The 20,312-nt window shown below is 35.9% G+C and overlaps 1 protein-coding gene across 1 annotated transcript in view; it reads right to left on the bottom strand.

Moving 5' to 3' along the window:
- The window catches only part of DCC (DCC netrin 1 receptor), a gene marked incomplete at its 5' end in the record, with an annotated part of 1,182,001 nt that overhangs the window by 130,890 nt on the left and 1,030,799 nt on the right, over positions 1-20,312 (bottom strand). Inside the window, 3 exons of the mRNA XM_081253253.1 lie at positions 6,835-6,942; positions 12,114-12,252; positions 17,486-17,718. Coding sequence (XP_081109379.1) covers positions 6,835-6,942; positions 12,114-12,252; positions 17,486-17,718 — 480 coding nt within the window. The remainder of the gene's footprint in view (positions 1-6,834; positions 6,943-12,113; positions 12,253-17,485; positions 17,719-20,312) is intronic.

The following is a 20,312-nucleotide window of genomic DNA, read 5'->3' as shown; positions in this document are numbered from 1 at the left end:
GTTGCAGGGTCTCCTGCAGAGCAGGGGGGTGGCTGTGGCTCACGGTGGGGACAAGGACACTGGCAACAGAAGTTCTGGGAAGTACACCTTGGTGTGAGCCCTCCCAGAGTCTGTCATTAGCCCCAACAAAGAGCCCAGGTAGCCTCCAGGGTTGGGTTGCCTCAGGCCAAACAACCAACAGGAAGGGAACCCAGCCCCACCCATTAACAGTCAAGTGGATTAAAGTTTTACTGAGCTCTGCCCACCAGAGCAAAAGTCAGCTCTACCCACCACCAGTCCCTCCCATCAGGAAACTTGCACAAGCCTCTTAGATACTCTCATCCACCAGAGGGCAGACAGCAGAAGCAAGAAGAACTACAATCCTGCAGCCTGTGGAACAAAAACCACATTCACTGAAAGATAGACAGGATGAAAAGGCAGAGGGCTATGTACCAGATGAAAGAACAAGATAAAACCCCAGAAAAACAACTAAATGAAGTGGAGATAGGCAACCTTCCAGAAAAAGAATTCAGAATAATGATAGTGAAGATGACCCAGGACCTCGGAAAAAGAATGCAGGCAAAGATCGAGAAGATGCAAGAAATGATTAACAAAGACCTAGAAGAATTAAAGAACAAACAAACAGAGATGAACAATACAATAACTGAAATGAAAACTATACTAGAAGGAATCAATACCAGAATAACTGAGGCAGAAGAACAGATAAGTGACCTGGAAGACAGAATGGTGGAATTCCTGCTGCAGAACAGAATAAAGAAAAAAGAATGAAAAGAAATGAAGACAGCCTAGGAGACCTCTGGAACAACATTAAACGCAACAACATTCGTATTATAGGGGTCCCAGAAGGTGAATAGAGAGAGAAAGGACCAGAGAAAATATTTGAAGAGATTATAGTCAAAAACTTCCATAACATGGGAAAGGAAATAGCCACCCAAGTCCAGGAAGCACAGCGAGTCCCATACAGGACAAACCCAAGGAGAAACACGCCGAGACACATAGTAATCAAATTGGCAAAAACTAAAGACAAAGAAAAATTATCGAAAGCACCAAGGGAAAAATGGCAAATAATATACAAGGGAACGCCCTTAAGATTAACAGCTGATTTCTCAACAGAAACTCTACAAGCCAGAAGAGAGTGTCATGATATACTTAAAGTGATGAAAGGGAAGAACCTACAACCAAGATTACTCTACCCAGCAAGGATCTCATTCAGATTCGACGGAGAAATTAAAAGATTTACAGACAAGCAAAAGCTAAGAGAATTCAGCACCACCAAACCAGCTCTACAACAAATGCTAAAGGAACTTCTCTAAGTGGAAAACACAAGAGAAGAAAAGGACCTACAAAAACAAACCCAAAACAATTAAGAAAATGGTCATAGGAACATACATATCAATAATTACCTTAAACGTGAATGGATTAAATACTCCAACCAGAAGACACAGGCTTGCTGAATGGATACAAAAACAAGACCCATATAATATGCTGTCTAAAAGAGACCCACTTCAGACCTAGGGACACATGAAGACCGAAAGTGAAGGGATGGAAAAAGATATTCCATGCAAATGGAAATCAAAAGAAAGCTGGAGTAGCAATACTCATATCAGATAAAATAGACTTTTAAATAAAGAATGTTACAAGAGACAAGGAAGGACACTACATGATGATCAAGGGATCAATCAAAGAAGAAGATATAACAATTATAAATATATATGCACCCAACAGAGAAGCCCCTCAATACATAAGGCAACTGCTAACAGCTATAAAAGACGAAATTGACAGTAACACAAAAATAGTGGGGGATGTTAACACCTCACTTACACCAATGGAAAGATCATCCAAAATGAAAATAAATAAGGAAACAGAAGCTTTAAATGACACAATAGACCAGATAGATTTAAATGATATTTATAGGACATTCCATCCAAAACCAGCAGATTACACTTTCTTCTCAAGTGTGCATGGAACATTCTTCAGGATAGATCACATCTTGGGTCACAAATCAAGCCTCAGTAAATTTAAGAAAAATGAAATCATATCAAGCATCTTTTCTGACCACAACGTTATGAGATTAGAAATGAATAACAGGGAAAAAAATGTAAAAAACACAAACACATGGAGGCTAAACAATGTGATCCTAAATAACCAAGAGATCACTGAAGACATCAAAGAGGAAATCAAAAAATACCTAGAGACAAATGACAATGAAAACACGATGATCCAAAACCTATGGGAGGCAGCAAAAGCAGTTCTAAGAGGGAAGTTTATAGCTACATAAACCTACCTCAAGAAACAAGAAAAATCCCAAATAAACAATCTAACCTTATACCTAAAGAAACTAGAGAAAGAAGAATGAACAAAACCCAAAGTTAGCAGAAGGAAAGACATCATAAAGATCAGAGCAGAAATAAATGAAATAGAAACAAAGAAAACAATAGCAAAGGTCAATAAAAGTAAAAGTTGGTTCTTTGAGAGGACAAACAAAACTGATAAAACATTAGACAGACTCATCAAGAAAAAGAGGGAGAGGACTCAAATCAATAAAATTAGAAATGAAAAAGGAGAAGTTACAACAGACACCGTGCAAATACAAAGCATCCTAAGGGACTACTACAAGCAACTCTATGCCAATAAAATGGACAACCCGGAAGAAATGGATAAATTCTTAGAAAGGTATAACCTTCCAAGACTGAACCAGGAAGAAATAGAAAATATGAACAGACCAATCACAAGTAATGCAATTGAAACTGTGATTAAAAATCTCCCAACAAACAAAAGTCCAGGACCAGATGGCTTCACAGGTGAATTCTATCAAACATTTAGAGAAGAGCTAACACCCATCCTTCTCAAACTCTTCCAAAAAATTACAGAGAAAGGAACACTCCCAAGCTCATTCTATGAGGCCACCATCACCCTGATACCAAAACCAGACAAAGATACTACAAAAAAAGAAAATTACAGGCCAATATCACTGATAAATATAGATGCAAAAATCCTCAACAAAATACTTGCAAACAGAATCCAACACCACATTAAAAGGATCATACACCATGATCAAGTGGGATTTATCCCAGGGATGCAAGCATTCTTCAATATGTGCAAATCAATCAATGTGACACACCATATTAACAAATTGAAGAATAAAAACCATATGATCATCTCAATAGATGCAAAGAAAGCTTTTGACAAAATTCAACAATAATTTATGGTAAAAACTCTCCAGAAAGTGGGCATAGAGGTAACCTACCTCAACATAATAAAGGCCAAATATGACAAACCCACAGCCAACATCATTGTCAATGGTGAAAAACTGAAAGCATTTCCTCTAAGATCAGGAAAAAGACAAGGATGTCCAATCTCACCACTCTTATTCAACATAGTTTTGGAAGTCCTAGCCATGGCAATCAGAGAAGAAAAAGAAATAAAAGGAATACAAATTGGAAAAGAAGAAGTAAAACTGTCACTTTTGCAGATGACATGACACTATACATAGAGAATCCTAAAGATGCCACCAGAAAACTACTAGAGCTAATCAATGAATTTGGTAAAGTTGCAGGATACAAAATTAATGCACAGAAATCTCTTGCATTCCTATACACTAATGATGAAAACTCTGAAAGAGAAATTAAGGAAACTCTCCCATTTACCATTGCAACAAAAAGAATAAAATACCTAGGAATAAACCTACCTAGGGAGACAAAAGACCTGTATGCAGAAAACTATAAGACACTGATGAAAGAAATTAAAGATGGTACCAACAGATGGAGAGATTTACCGTGTTCTTGGATTGGAAGAAGTAATATTGTGAAAATGAGTATACTACCCAAAGCAATCTACAGATTCAATGCAATCCCTATCAAATTGCCAGTGGCATTTTTTATGGAACTAGAAGAAGAACTCTTAAAATTTGTATGGAGACACAAAAGACCCCGAATAGCCAAAGCAGCCTTGAGGGAAAAAAAACGGAGCTGGAGTAATCAGACTCCCTGACTTCAGACTATACTACAAAGCTACACTAATCAAGACAGTATTGTACTGGCAGAAAAACAGAAACACAGATCAATGGAACAAGATAGAAAGCCCAGAGATACACCCTCGCACCTATGGTCAACTAATCTATGACAAAGGAGGCAAAGATATACAATGGAGAAAAGACAGTCTCTTCAATCAGTGGTGCTGGGAAAACTGGACAGCTACATGTAAAAGAATGAAATTAGAACACTCCCTAACACCGTACACAAAAATAAACTCAAAATGGATTAGAGACCTAAATGTAAGACTGGACACTATAAAACTCTTAGAGGAAAACATAGGAGCAACACTCTTTGACATAAATCACAGCAAGATCTTTTTTGATCTACCTCCTAGAGTAATGGAAATAAAAACAAAAATAAACAAATGGGATTAATGAACCTTCAAAGCTTTTGCACAGCAAAGGAAACCATAAACAAGACAAAAAGACAACCCTCAGAATGGGAGAAAATATTTGCAAATGAATCAGTGGACAAAGGATTAATCTCTAAAATATATAAACAGCTCATGCAGCTCAATATTAAAAAAACAAACAACCCAATCCAAAAATGGGCAGAAGACTTAAATAGACATTTCTCCACAGAAGACATACAGATAGATGGCCAAGAAGCACATGAAAAGCTGCTCAACATCACTAATTATTAGAGAAATGCAAATCAAAACTACAATGAGGTATCACCTCATACCAGTTAGAATGGGCATCATCAGAAAATCTACAAACAACAAATGCTGGGGAGGGTGTGGAGAAAAGGGAACCCTCTTGCAGTGTTGGTGGGAATGTAAGTTGATACAGCCACTATGGAGAACAGTATGGAGGGTCCTTAAAAAACTAGAAATAGAATTACCATGTGATGCAGCAATCCCACTACTGGGCATATACCCAGAGAAAACCATAATTCAAAAAGACACATGCACCCCCATGGTCATTGCAGCACTATTTACAATAGCCAGGTCATGGAAGCAACCTAAATGCCCGACAACAGACGAATGGATAAAGAAGATGTGGTACATATATACAATGGAATATTACTCAGCCACATAAAGGAACGAAATTAGGTCATTTGTTGAGACGTGGATGCATCTAGAGACTGTCATACAGAGTGAAGTAAGTCAGAAGAAAACAAATATTGTATATTAACGCATATATGTGGAACCTGGAAAATAGTACCGATGATCTGGTTTGCAGGGCTGAAATTGAGACACAGATGTAGAGAACAAATGTATGGACACCAAGGGGGGGAAGTCGCATGGGGTGTGTGTGTGATGAATTGGGCGATTGAGATTGACATGTATAAAATTGATGACTAATAAGGACATGCTCTATAAAAAATTAAATTAAAAAAAAATTTAAAAAGAAAACATTGTATTGTTCACATAGACCATGTGATGACATTTATTTAAATAAATTGGAAAATTGGGTAGTATATGACTTATTTTATCCTTTACCCCAAAATGTATTTTTTTCTATCAGAACTTGTTTTTATTTAGACCATTTCTATTCTGTTTTCTTCTTCTTAAACTTATTATCTGTTGATTTACCATATGCTTATAAATATCTGTTTATAACATAATAAAAGTCATCATGTAAACAAATCAAAATCTACAAAAGTACTGAAACAGAACCAATGAAAATAGATCATAACACTAAGGGGAAGAAACAATTAGAATGAGCCACCCTCGGTTTTAAAAAGCCTGGCAGAGTGACAACTGAGTGTATAAGACTTGGGGGAGATTTTATGTCTCTACTCTTTTTCCATATTTGTCAGCTCAAATGGAAATTCTGTTTGTTATTGCAGTAAGAGCAATTTATTAGAGAAAAGTAGTCTTCAACTTAAATTTAAACCACATTTGGAATTTTCACATTATCTTTTCATTTTGTAAAATTCAAAAAGTAACTCACATAAAGTAAGTGTGGCATCTGAACTGTTATTTCCAAGCTTATCTCTGTATCACAGAATGACTGAATTGCTTTGTTAATTTATAATAATGCTATGCACTTCTGGTATGCAAAAAAAAGAAGAAACAGGAGTGACACTTACATGTGCCTAACCCAATGGTTCAAGTTAATTAGACTATAATGTGCACATTTTTAGTTATACAATATTCCTCATAATAATTATATGCTATGGAGACATGTATTAAAAGCCTAAAGTGATCATTTAAATGCAAAATCTCTGATAGAACTCCGTTATATTTTTCATACTAAATTAACAGTACAGGCTTCTAATGGATGCTTTAATTAGGCATTGCTGTTATCAGAAATATTTAGCAAAATAAAATCTTTCACTGTGAAATATTCATTAAGTTCAATTTCCGTCAGTCAATATCAAGTGTTTTCTGAGCCTTATGATTTAAGTAAGAAGCTAAAAGCTAAGTGAGAAACTAAAAATCCTCAGACAAACCTCCTTTCTAGGTTGCCTATAAAAATACACAGTCATTAAGTGTCTTTTGTATTTTATAACTGCCAAACAACTGGCTTCTTTTTACTCATTTAGGCTCAGAGGCATTCCACTACAATGTTATCCTAATGCTGCACAGAATCAAAAGCAAAAGGTCTATACTAATTGCAATGCACATCTTTCAGGAAGCAACACAAATGAAATGTGGTTGTGTGTGCATTTATAGGCTCCATTAGAAGAATTCCAAGGTCAGAGGGGGCAAGAAGAGACAATCAGAAAGGGTCAGGAGTCAACTGAGATACTGGGACAGAAAACTAATACATAAAAGGCATGAGCAGTGCACAGTAGGTAAGCAATCACAGGACAAGCGGAGCAGCACAGGAAATAAAGCTGAGGTGCCTACCGGTAATTTTTCCATTGGCTTCCAAGGGAGGCTGCCAGCTCACAATGACAGTGCGAGGCTTCCCTTCTCGAGTAATGACTGTCAAATCCTTGGGAGCAGAGGTCGGGGCTGTGAGATGAAACAGAAACATGGCCTTGTCATTGGATGTGAAAGAAAACAGACATTTATGGGACTTCTAATCATGATGTTGACACTCAGAATCTATCACACAGTATATCATGCTTATTTTACCACGCACAATTTATTTTAGATATTTGAATTAAACAAGCAAACAAAGATACAGAAATTAATGTTTTTCCATGGAAGTTAACTGACTTTCAAAGGTGTGAATATAGAGAGGAGAACAGAATATGTGTGAATGTAGAGAAAAGTATAACTGGTATTTTCAAGTGAGCGATGCACTAAAAATGTAAGAACCATTATAAGAACAACAAAAAATGGACACATACTTAGTGAGATTGATGGCTACGTGTCTCCAAGAGACAAAATTCTGTTACAACTGTAGGATTTATATATAAATGAAAATTTACCTAATTTTATTTTTCCTTAAAAAACAAAAAAAATAAAAAATAAGGAATTTACATGCAGGTCACAATATCTAGGTAACATACTAGGTATCTCCCAACAAGAAGGCAAAAAAGTATTTGAAAACAGAGGAAATAGAATCTATGAGGGTCTTAGTATCAACCTGGTAGGAAGTAAAGATGGCAAGAAATGCTGTCTTGCTTAGAGCTACTTTTCCCACATGTTGTTTGAGGGAAACAGAATTTGTCACCCCAAAATATGCCTCTTTGGCATAAGAATTAAGCTGATTATTTTTAAGAAACAACAGACAGAGGAAAAGTTCTGAAAACTGAGTAGAAGTTACTCTTTCATAAAAGGAAAATTTATATGTTTATAAGGGTATCTCCCTCTTTGTGCCAGGAAGAGGAGGATGACAAGGAGGCAGTGACTTAAATGTACGTAACAACCACGCCCTTGTTTATTGTGATTTGCCTGAAAACTTCCCATTACTGACTTCCCACCCTCAAACACCTTTTGTCTTTAGCTGGAGATGGTATTGAAAGTGGTGGCCATTTTAGGGAATTACTGTTTTCCTGGGTATCTCTCATATATACAAGAGGTATACTTATTGTCAAACTTCTGTTTGTTTTTCTCCTGTTAATCTGTTTCTTATTACAGGGGGCCTCAACCAAGAACCTGGAAGGATAAAAGGATTTTTTCTTCCCCTAAATTGTCTCAACAAAAATTTAAATATACTTCAAAGGCGGCAGCAAACTGGCCAAGCTCGTCCAGTATCTTACAGGCTTCCTTTGACCTGCTTTCTCACTTGCTATGCTTTGAAATGAAGTCAGTTTTCCTTCTAGGCAGCTCACAATGCCCAAGTCTACTACCCATAGTCTTTTTCAATTACCCCAAATTTGACATAGGCAATGTCAGAATGTCTTTAAGTTCTAAGCTTGGGTTCTGGAAGGATTTCCTGATCTCTGCACAGGAGTATTTGTATATTACAAATAGGTAAAACTTGGTCCTAATTCTGAATTCCTCTTCACTCTTATAATTTGCTTTGGCTCTTCTGTTGACTGTAACAGTGCAGAATCTGAGCATTATCAACACTCTATTTCTAGCTTCTCTTCCTAAGAGAATCCAAATAGAGGGACATCAAACATTCCCATCTATTATACCATTTGATTTCCAATGCCCAGATTCTCCAAGCCACTAGGATACCAGGTTAACCAAAGTTGCACCAAATTGTAATATCCTGACAGAGTACTTAATATACTTAACTTTTTTTTTTAAAGAGGGAGGAGGAGAAGGAAGAAGGAAAAGCAGAAGGAAGAGAAGGATGAGAAGAAAAGGTCTAGTGTAGTAGATCCTTGAGTAAAGAGACTGTATAGTAAACATAGTTTAATATACATATTTTAATGAAAAGAAAGAAAGGACATTATTGCAAAAAGGATTTGTAATAGCAAAATACCAGAGAGGCAATGTTACTTTAAAGACGGGTTAGTTTTATAAAGATCTCATTCAAGATATTTTCTAAGCCACAGATAGGAAGGTAATATATAGCCACAAATTAGAATATTATACCAAACATAATAAGAAATTTTCCAATTTTGTAAGTAATTAAAGATCTGTCTTTCTAACTAGTCGGAATAGTCTGTTTCTTCTTCACTGTGTTAAAATTAAAATTGATGCTTATTTAGCAAACAAATGATGATGATTAGATTGCTTCACTGACTATGTTGACATTCAAAAAATATAAAATGACTCCAGCTTTAGCAAAATAATACATTGAAGAGCTGGTTATTTTTCAAAAACAAAAAAACAAAACAAAAACCCGAAAACAACCTAATGACTAATCTATTTCAGGTGCTTAACAAATTTTTCTTTTTCCTCAAGCCATATGACTGTTGGTAAATAGAGATTCTGGTATTGGAATCAATGTCTTAGTTATTTAGGATTATCATATGAACTGTATACTACTCCCTCATATTTATTTATTTATTTATTTTTAAAAAATTTTGGATATTTATAGTGGCCCTAACAAGTTCAGTGATCCCCTAAATCAAGCAGAAGGTCTTCAGTCTGCTCTTCTTCAATCTCGTGGGTTCTCCTGAATAATCTTTTATAACTTCTTACCTGTCCTCATTGAATTAAATGATATTAATAACAATAAATAATAAATACCAGGCCCTGCAGGATTTGTACTTTATTTTCTTATACACTCTCGTGTCCCCATGCTGTCCATGAAAACTATGCTCCAGTCACTCTGAACCATTCATAAGTGTCTCTTTAAGACATCTTTCTGATACTTGCTTGTGTATTTTTGTGCATGCTGCTTCCTTCCTTTGGAAGGCCCTGGAATGGGTACCTGGCAATCCACCCAGGCCACAGCTCCGTCCTTATTTCATTTGTGAAATCTTCCCTGACTTCTCCAGACAGAATTTATACTTGGATCTATGTGCTCTGATTCCAACTTGGCCAAAATTCTATGATTGTATTTTTCATGTTACTACAAGGTTGTATTTTAAAAATATTTTTCTTATGTATTAGATTATAATTCTCTCCAAGATAAAGGCTGTATTCTCTTTACCTTTTATACCAAGTACCTATCTCAGGACCTGACAATTAAAATGAACCTTATTGGAAACCCGTAATCAATATCTCAGACAACTGGACATGCACTGCCCTCTGGTTTGTCTGTTTCTCAAAGGACTTTTCCCATGCTTAAATTTCTTTGTTAAGTGTATGAGTGGATGGTAACATTCAAGATTTAGAAGATTTCCAGCCCTGGAAATCGTATTGGGCATTTGTTTTCAGACTGCTCAACACCCCAATCCCTCCTTCATTTAGAGAGAACACTTGGATTTTTCCTTTGGGAACAAGCTCTCGTTTGTGTCACATGAGCTGGGTAGCAACATCAAATAGAAATTTCATGGGCTTCATCTCACTCTCTTTAGCTGTGTGATTCTCTCTTCTAGGAAACTGAATGTTGAAACAAGAAAGGAAAACACATGGAGTCAAACCACTGTGACTGTAACACCTTGAAGGGAGAGTCCTATAGTTCCTCATCTCTAAAGCCTAGGAATACTGCTGCTTCTTGTCCCCTCTCCAAGACTTCATTATTTCAGCTGTCCTTCCAATTATTTTTATTTTATTTAAATTAACTAGAGTAAAATTAGGGATTCATCACCTGGACAGAATGAAGTGTTTCATTTCAAGAATCTGTCAGCTGCCATTACCTTTATTGGTAGTAATTTCAGCACAAGTGCATAACAACGCAGCCCCATAGAGTCTTTGTGTTATTATGAAATTAGAAGCAAATGCTAGAGTTATTTCACTTCATTTCCTTCTCCCAGTTATAAAACGTGCAGACACCTGTGAATTACTTCTTGCTTCTCATCATCACCCAGGGATCTTATCCACATGCTATTTACACCTCTGTCCAGGTCATTATCTGTTTTGACAGTTACCCTTCCTCCTAGCCACATTTCTAAAAGTTAATATCTTTTTGTCAGCAATGGGTCTCACCCCTGACATCCCTACAAGGCTAGGCAGTTGAGGAGAAATCAATAGGGTGCATTTATGAAGTCAGACGTTGGTGTGCATTTATGTTTATGACAGGGAAAAATGAATGAGGAAATTATTACTCCTTCTCTTTCACTCAGGGAAGACCAAATGCTTTACTGGTTTTCATTTAACTGTTTTCACCTCCTTTTAAGTTAAAAAGAAAGAGCAGAGCCTTTATTCTCCCCACAGTTCATAACTCATTCAGCTTGCCTTATTCTTCCTAAGAAGCTAAGAACATTGACATCCAGGGCAGAATTCTATGAGAATGATTTAATATATATAAACATGTAAAATAGAAGAAGAAGGTATTGAAATTAAACAACTAGAAAAAAAACTTCAGTACCCTCAAATTGTAAAAATATTCACAATGAACTTAGAGTTAAGGTAGTGGCCTGAAATAAAAATTAGAACTGCCAAGCCATTGGGCAAATTCTAATGGAAAAAGAAATTCAACTTACCCAGATAAAAGTTTTACTGGCATATTTTTTAAAATTTGGAAATGTGTGGTATGGTTTATCCCTACATATGATGTAATGCCATGAAAGCAATCAAAAAGTATGTTAAACCCTTTTTTCTTCAGATGTTGTATTTCTGTGAACTATAAATGCCAAGTGCATGTCTGCTAAGGTTATAAACTCAACATTTATGACCCATAGTAAACGTGACTGGTAAAATTTACAGTGAATTGCATTTACTCTCGACTTGAACTATTGCAAAATGCATGAAAGTTTTCCATTGTGTTGTCTTCTTTCCAAAGAGTGAACACGACCCCCCGGAAACTTCTTCCCACAGTCAGCTGAAGTTATCTAGGGTAAGCATCCATGAGACTACAGTTGTAATGCAATGTTTCATTTTGTATCTAATTTCTTTCCAAAAATGTAAATACCTACTATGTCTGTTGATCAAAGACACGCATGCTTTGGACAGAGTAAAATGCCTTTGCTTAAATGTATTGAAAAGAAGATTTATATTCAGGTCTCCTAAATTAACGTATAGATTAAAACCAGATCACTTAATCCACTGGGGACTCATTTTCTTCTTATCTAGAGTGGGGAGGATAATATTAGATATAAAAATGCTATGAATAAAATAAGGTATAATTTAGACATCATGGTGGACACAGGTTCCAAGTTCCTTGGTACCTGGAAAACACCACTACCAAATATCAATAGTAGAAATTTCAAAGCCAGCCTTTCTTCACATACCTGCTTCATATGTGGTGGCATGTGCAGTCATGCTCCATGTGCTGGACCTTCTGTTTTTTGTTACCATGACCGAGAACTCATACATTGTGTTTGGTTTGAGGCCTGTTGCTGTGTAACTCAGAGATGTTGTGTCTTCTGACTAAACAAATGGGAAATAAGAAAAGAGAAAAAGAAATGAACTCTATCAACTTGGTAAATCAAGACACATAAGAAGACTATCAAAAGCTAACAAAAAAGGAATTTATTTCCAAACAGCGGGAGACCTAGGACACAGCACTGACTTTATTTCCTTTCTGTACCAGTTTACACTGGCTGATTGTACATCTAAAACCTAATCAATAAAATCAGGTGTTATGTTGTTAAAAGGGGCAGATAGCTGATAAATTTTCCCAAGTGAGGCAATAACCACAGAGACAGGACCAATTCCACTTCCTTCTGTCAGTTCCATTTTTAAGGTTATCTGCACTGACTTTAACTTCAATTTATTTCTAATAATTGAAGTCTTTTTTTCAGAGGCTTTAATATTTTATATATTTTATATAGATTGTTATGATTATTGTCCACTGGGAATAAAATGAAATTTTAGAGCTCTACTGCTTATGATTTTTAAAAAAACTCTTTATGATACAAACTTTTAGTGATTCCAGAATCTATATAGCTGTTATAAAGAAAATGGACAAAAGCAATATTGTGTCGTGTGATTTTCTTTCTTTGTGCACAGGTCACGTTAAATATACATTGAAGTATGGTCATTGGAGCAGTTGATCAGGAAGAGAACAATAAATTGGATAAATATTAAATGATTACATTAGTGTTAATATTTTTGGTCTTCTGAATACATTCTTTGTCTTTTAAACAACAGGTTAAGGATATTTTAGTAGAAAGTAAATTGTCTGTCTTTATTGCTTACTCAAAAGATCAAAATTGTAATGAAGAAAAAGGTTTATCTCCCAGGTTAATGTGTATTTTCCATATCATCAGGCAAATTTAAAACTATTTATGCCTATTATAAATATCAATTTATGCTTGTTATTTAGATCTTGATCATCCTCCAAGGTTAAATATTTACTTTTACTTTTAAATTTATTACATTTGTTATATATCTACGTCTAGGAAAATCAAGGAAAACTTTTTGTCTCCACCTATGTCATACCTATCTCCTCGCTTAGCTATTCTAGTGTGGTATATCTTTTTTATTCTACTATGAATCCTTCTTAGATTATTGCTATGGAAATCCTACATTTCATCATAAAATCAAATAAATATTTAACTGTTCTAATAACATTTCGATGATGCGCCCATCCATCCTATTTAAGTGATGACCTCATAAACATTCATCAGCAGCTCTTCTTAAAAATAGTTGTAAAAATGTGTGCCCTAAATAAATGTAAAAATACTTTGTAGACTAAGATGGAACCCCATCAAATAAAACACAAAATGGGCAGCTCGTATCTGATAGGCTGATATAACTTCCAATCTTTCCCTCCTTCCCTGTCATGAATACCTCTAAGTCTTAGAAATGGAAATAAGGGGAGAAATGGGGCAATGAGAAATATTTCAGCTAGGAGGGAAGACCACACTTTGATAAAACTAGTCTCTTCGAGCATAGACACAACTGGCATTTGGGAGGCAACTAAGCAATACTGTCCTTTGTATTTCTTAAATTCTTATATGCCTTGTTTGTATTCTTGAATGATACACTTGCATTCTATAAATGCCATTAATTCACTGAGTTTTCTCAGGAACTTTATGAAAAGTTACTATTCAACATAATCATTAGCCTAGAAGTATTGATACTTTGTAAAATCATGGCTGTATGTGTGTATGTGAGGGGGGGCAGAATACATAGGTACTACCTCTCTGAGCCTCAGCTTCCTCATCTATAAAACGGAAATAACTGTAGCACTGACCTTACAGTGCTATTTAAAGTGTGAAATAAGTCAAGTAAAGCATAGTATGTGGCCCAGAGTAAGTACTAAATAAATGTTAGCTACAATATTTTATGCATTGTCTAGTGTGAGATATGGGCACTATATATGTGTGGTGTGTATATACACACACACACACACACACACACACACACACACACACACACTTATATTTACAGCACTTTGATAAATTCTCCATTGAATTGTAAACATCTTGAGGGCTGAGATTGAGTCTTGCACAACTTTCTATCTCCTGTAATATCCATGCTAGTATCTGGTAAGCACTGGTCAATGAATGCATTTTGAATGGAAAGTCATATAAAACACCAAATGATGAATCACTTTAGTAGAAAATAAATTATAGAAAATTTCTCCATTTGATAAGGAAGGTCAATATAGAGTTTTGGACAATCAAAATATGAATGTCTGGATTATGGCTTGATGTGGGACTGAAGTAGAAGGGTACTCCTTGGGGGAGAGGCCTGGATAAAGCCATCAGCTTATCTGAGTTTCAGCTCTAGTTTCATGGGGAATTTTGTCAAGTTATACAACCTACCCAAGTCTTCATAAAGATCTCTACATGCCTACTTAGCTATGCAGAATCTTACTTATTCTTTTTATATTGATAGTATATCAATATCCCAATCGCATAGATAAGAAAAAAGGAGATTAAACAAGTTAAGTCACATGACAGGACACAGGAAAGCCAACTCTAGAGCTCATTTATTTGACTCCATGTATGTATTCTTTCCCCCATTACCTTGTGTTGCTCTGCCTAGCTTATATAAAGCTTAGTGGGGAATGAGGTGAAGTAATAGATACGACAATGGTTTGAAAAGTTCAAAATGCAACACCAAAGTAGTCTATTACTATTATTTGTAAAATTTAAATTTAATGTATGTCTTTCTAGTAGACCAGATATGCTCTACATTTTTCCTTGCTATCTAGCTTACCTCTTTCCTCTAACCCTGCTTCTCAGGGTGTGGGTGTAGAGTGTGTATGTGTGAGAGAGGGATCGAACGTTAGTAATGGAAAGCCTTATTAGGTCAGGGAAGATGAGGGGGAGAGAAACAGTTAACATATTTCTTTCAATTCTCATACTTCAATCCAGAAGAGAAAACAGCCTCTCCTTACAGAGGATAGCTTTTTGTTGGGTCTCACACTGTAGGCATTCTTTATGAGACTCAATAATCCTGTGTCTGTTCTATCGACTCTTCAACTGAAAAAAAAAAAATGCCTCCAGAAACTCTGAAACTCAAATCATTCTGCAGAGAACAATCACTGTCCTTCAGAACATTCCACGTACTGGCAAGGTACCCACAGCCACTCTGTGAAATGAATGTATCCACAAAGTACAGAAACCATGAGCATAACATTTTAAAAAGTAAACTTAGAATTGGGTAATCTGTATATAAAGAGAGTTTTTTAAAAATGCTCTCATGTGTTTCATCAGTTGTCTTATCTGATAAGTTATCCTTATTTATAGTTCTGCTGAGTCTTAAATCTGATACTGTAAGGAGATAGATAGGATGCTTAGAGCATATTTTATATCAATGATACTATTTGGACGTGCCTGGAGAGTTTCTCCTAGTACCTGACCTAGCAGGGAGGCAGAACCAAAGAAAACTGTTTTTAAATGGTTTCAACTAAAAACTGATTTACTATGAAACGTGAATTTTATGTCACTTAAAGGTTGAACGAAACTAGAAGCAGATCCAGCATGGCTACAGGAGAAGAGAGGCAGACTTACAAAATTATTGGTGGGATTTTCCTTTCATCTGGGGTTTTGAGAGTTAGAAATTTCCAAAGGATATTTTCATCCCCCCAAATCACCACTGGCTTGAGGCTGGATTAGGCAAGACAGCAGTTTAGTGGAAAGAACATTGGATAAAGCATTGGGAGATCCAGATTCTCCCTGATAGCCACCCCAGGAGAGTGGTAAAGAGAAGGGATATAAGGGGAGTATGAAGACTGTGGAGTGCCCGGGTTGAACTACTGGTTCCTTTGTTGTTGGGTAACTTTTATGCTCTTTTTCTTCTTCCAGTTTTATTGAGATATAATCGACGTACAGAACTGTGTAAGTTTAAGGTGCACAACATAATGATTTGACTTACATACATCATAAAATGATTACCACTAAACTATAAGTTTAGTGAATAGCCCAATCATTTCATATAGATACAAAATTAAATAAACAGAAAAAAATATTTTTTCCCTTGTGATTAGAACTCTTAGGATTTATCCTCTTAACAACTTTCATATATAACATACATCAGTGTTAATTATATTTATCATGTTGTACATTACATCCCTAGTACTTACTTATTCTTATAACCATAAGTTTGTACCTTTTGACTGCCTTCATCCAATTTGCCCTCTCCCCGCCCCCACTTTAGGCTCTTACTTCAAAAGCTACATTCTCCATCCCAAATAATCATCCTGTGAATATTTTAAATGTGTTTTAATATAGTACCTCACTTGAATAACTTACTGAGTTCTTTGAAGTAAACCTATGGAGCTGAATGTATTATGCATTCCAAAATTATAAGTAATGATTTTAAGTATGTGAAGTAACAGCTAAAGCATGTTAAACTGCCTCTATGATCTGCCATAGTTCTAAGTAAATGGTAGGTGGTTAATAATTACTTGTTGATCTCATTTTATTCTACATTTGTGTATTGTTTATATACACTACTAGCATGTGGTAGGCTTAGAAGGTAACAAAATCGTTCCAGTATATAAATAACTGTTTGTTGGAGTTGCTGAGGCTGGCTGATAGAGATTTGAAGGTAGTCATGACAGTGCCTCAAATATGTATCTCTAAGGAGCTCTTAGGGGGGTTGTGAGATGACTCAGTGATAGGACAACAATAAGGGAGTTGGTCTAATTCATATTAATTAAAGGGGAGTGTGCACTGTGGGTTTTCTTTACCACCTGAGGGTGTTTCAAGGCTAAATGAGGAAATGGCTTAGAGTGTGTTCACCATCTAAGGATAGTATAAAAAAATCATCATGTATTCCTTTTCATATTCACTATAAGATGGGTCTCTGTAACATTAATAGGGGTGCCTCTGGCATAAATCTAGATTCCAAATGAAAAGAAAAACACCAAAATCTGTCTAAAAAATGAATGTAGAGCTCTGCTATTTTCAAAAGAAAATGGCGCTCCCTTGTACAAAATCACATTATTTAAACAAACCCAACATCTGGTGGAATTCAAATAACATTTTGCAGCTCTTGATATTTTTCTACCTTGCCTCAGAATTGTTTCCTAAGACACAATAATTCCCAAGCCAATTTTAGATACTGAGTTCTTAAAGTGCTTTGTTTTCCATTTCATGTCACTGCAGCAAAATGACTCATGACAGTCCAGGATGCATTTAAAACAATGTATTAAACAAATGACAGTTCATGTGAAATTTCATACTATCAATTTGAACTTCACCTTGTATTTCGCATTCGCAGAAAAGCTGGTCCTCCACCGGACAGTGTAAAGTCGCACTTCGGACGATTTTTGGTTCTTAGGGACAGAGTTGTCTGCCCAGCTGACCCTCACAGCATCGTGGGTAAGAGCCACAGCCTGTACACCTACTGGTGGGAGCATGGGGGTGGAGACATCTGGGACCGAGGTGGGGAAATCATCAAGCAAAGGATAATAATCAACTGGGTCAGTGGGATCTGGGTTTAAAAACCCGCCAAATGAAACAAACAAATAAATACATAAATAAAAGAGTTAAAAAAATAAACATCAGTGGCAACACATCACAATGAGTTAAATGCATGGCAATAATGATGAAAGGGAACATGAGAAGAACAGAAAAAAATATAATTAATTCAATCGGAAAACTCATTAGAAACAGTATTGCTAGCTTACAAGAGTAACTGACTATTTTTCATAATTTACTCATTTCCTTAGAGTGGTTTTATCAATTTGGCTGTCACGTCTAGTTATATATTTTAAAAGTCCATTTTTTCTTGGAATGTTGTACACTGTTTCTTAAAAGATCCAGTATAGAATTCATCAGTTTTATAACTATGCAGATAACTCAAAATAACAAAATACTAAGGAGTGTCTAGTTTATTTCCTCCTGCAAAGGAAATAAATGCCTACCTAATATCTGCTTTGTTATTTATTTGTTTTTCTCCTCCTTCTCTAACTTGATTTGCTTTCTCTATTGCATTTATTATTGCTTAGATCCTATCTGCATAAATATTGTTTAGGTAAGAAACAAACAAAGGCTAAAAGACCAAAGGGCCCTGAGGTCTACAGCAATCTGTCTATGTCTATGACTGCACAAAGCCAGACCAAGTCTGTGGTCCACATGGTTCAATGATGTGATAATTGGGTTTACATAGCACGTGGTTTGGTTAGATTGAAATTCTTAGAGAAAGTGTAGAAGTGTCCATTTTACCCACATTCTCACAGAGTAATTAAGTTTTTTATGGCATTTCTATATCTACATTCCTTGTTTGAAAATTTTAAGTTCCATGGAAAGACTTCATATTATTGGGTGGGGAGACAGAATGAACTACCTACAACCGATTTGTGCTGAGATACACACATGCTGAGATACACACATCCATAACACAAACAGAATCTGCATAATGATGTGTGTGGTTTCATAAGATTCTCTAGAAAAATCTTATATTTGTTTTTATGCTTGGGATGTCAGAATCAGGGGAGCCTATTTTGTGGCTGTAGTTAGAGTCCAATTTTGAGCCTTTTATTTATTACCTAAGACATTTAAATCTGTTAAAATTTTCCTTGAAATCAGATAACATGTAGCCTCACTAACAAAACACAAGATGAGCTCTTAGGCTGGGCATCTGATGGCATTTGGGGAAATGAGACGTACTAAAATGTAGAGTATCTGAAGCAGTAAACATACAGAGCTTATATTTTTAAAGACTGAGGGCTGATTCTGATGATTACTTCACTTTGTCCACTGAATTTTAAATGTCTACCCCCTACTCATCACTGTTTTCCAATGAATTATTTAGTAGTTTACTGGGCTGTGGTCTTTGGAGCAAAATATAAAATCTGAAAACAAAAACAGAACAAAAGGAAGACCAAGAAAAAAAAAAACAATAGAAAGAGAGAGAAAGAAAAATATGTGTTTAAAATTTAATGACAGAGCCCAGGGTTTTTGTATGTCCTTCGACGTGTCTTTTTGTTAAGGGCTCCTTTAAACCCAAATGGATTTATGAAATGATGACGGGGCAGCTGAAGACACTGCAGCCTCTAGGAGGATTTCAATCTGTCATCAGGCTGGCGCATCGGTGGGACCTTTTGGCAAAACTAGAGCAGGTGCTGCCTCACTTGACTTGTTTCTGTTCACAGCTGACTTACCAAGAAGAATGTTATACACAAGGGAGGACTACTCTCAATCACAAACTCCTTTTAGATCAGCTCATGTTCATGTTACCCTATCTGTTGTTTCTTTGCTTAATCTAGTTTTGTTGAGACACCTATACTAACTTTACAGTCTTTCACAGGTACCCTCTATAAGATTTTGAAAAGTCGTGATTCTACTTTAAGAAACGGTAATACTCAATCCTGTTATTTCTGGATTTTAGAAAAGTATGTTTTTCATGACTTGTGGTTGAGTTCCTTGGAGTCTCAGTTCCAGAATGCATCCCTAAATTTCAAGTAATGCTGTTTGTTGGTATATATCTACGAACTTATGTAATTCAAAAATTTCTAACCTGGCCAAGTTTTTCTTGCTTATTTTAGAGGAGTTTTTTTTTTTTTTCCCCACTCATGGCTTGTCATTCTATTTGCCACTTCCTCCAGAGCTGGGTTAATACAATAGCCACTAGTTAAATGGACAATTTAACTTTAAATTAATTAAAATTAAATAAAATTTAAAATTCATTTATTGTGTTGCACTAGTCAATTTCAGATGTTTGACAGCCAAATGAGCCTCGTGCCTGCCGTACTGGATAGTACAGACACTACGGTATTCCCAACAAAGCAGAACATAGTAGCAGATGGCAAGCACTGCTCTAAATATATGCTACATGTATTGCTAATTATCTTCCCCTCTCAGGTCAGAAACTGGGTAGTTGAATTAAAAACTACCTAAACCAAGTACCTAAACATTTTTAAAAAATTATTTAATTAATTTATTTATTTTGGCTGCGTTGGGTCTTTGTTACTGCACACGGGCTTTCTCTAGTTGTGGCCAGTGGGGGCTACTCTTCGTTGCGGTGCACAGGCTTCTCATTGTGGTGACTTCTACTGTTGTGGAGCACGGGCTCTAGGCCCGCAG

Source organism: Mesoplodon bidens, assembly GCF_964165515.1.
Source record: "Mesoplodon bidens genome assembly, chromosome: 13".
Classification (NCBI taxonomy): Eukaryota; Metazoa; Chordata; class Mammalia; order Artiodactyla; family Ziphiidae; genus Mesoplodon; species Mesoplodon bidens.
The sequence above is the reverse complement of the archived record's forward strand: the minus strand, read 5'-3'. Positions and strand labels throughout refer to the sequence as shown.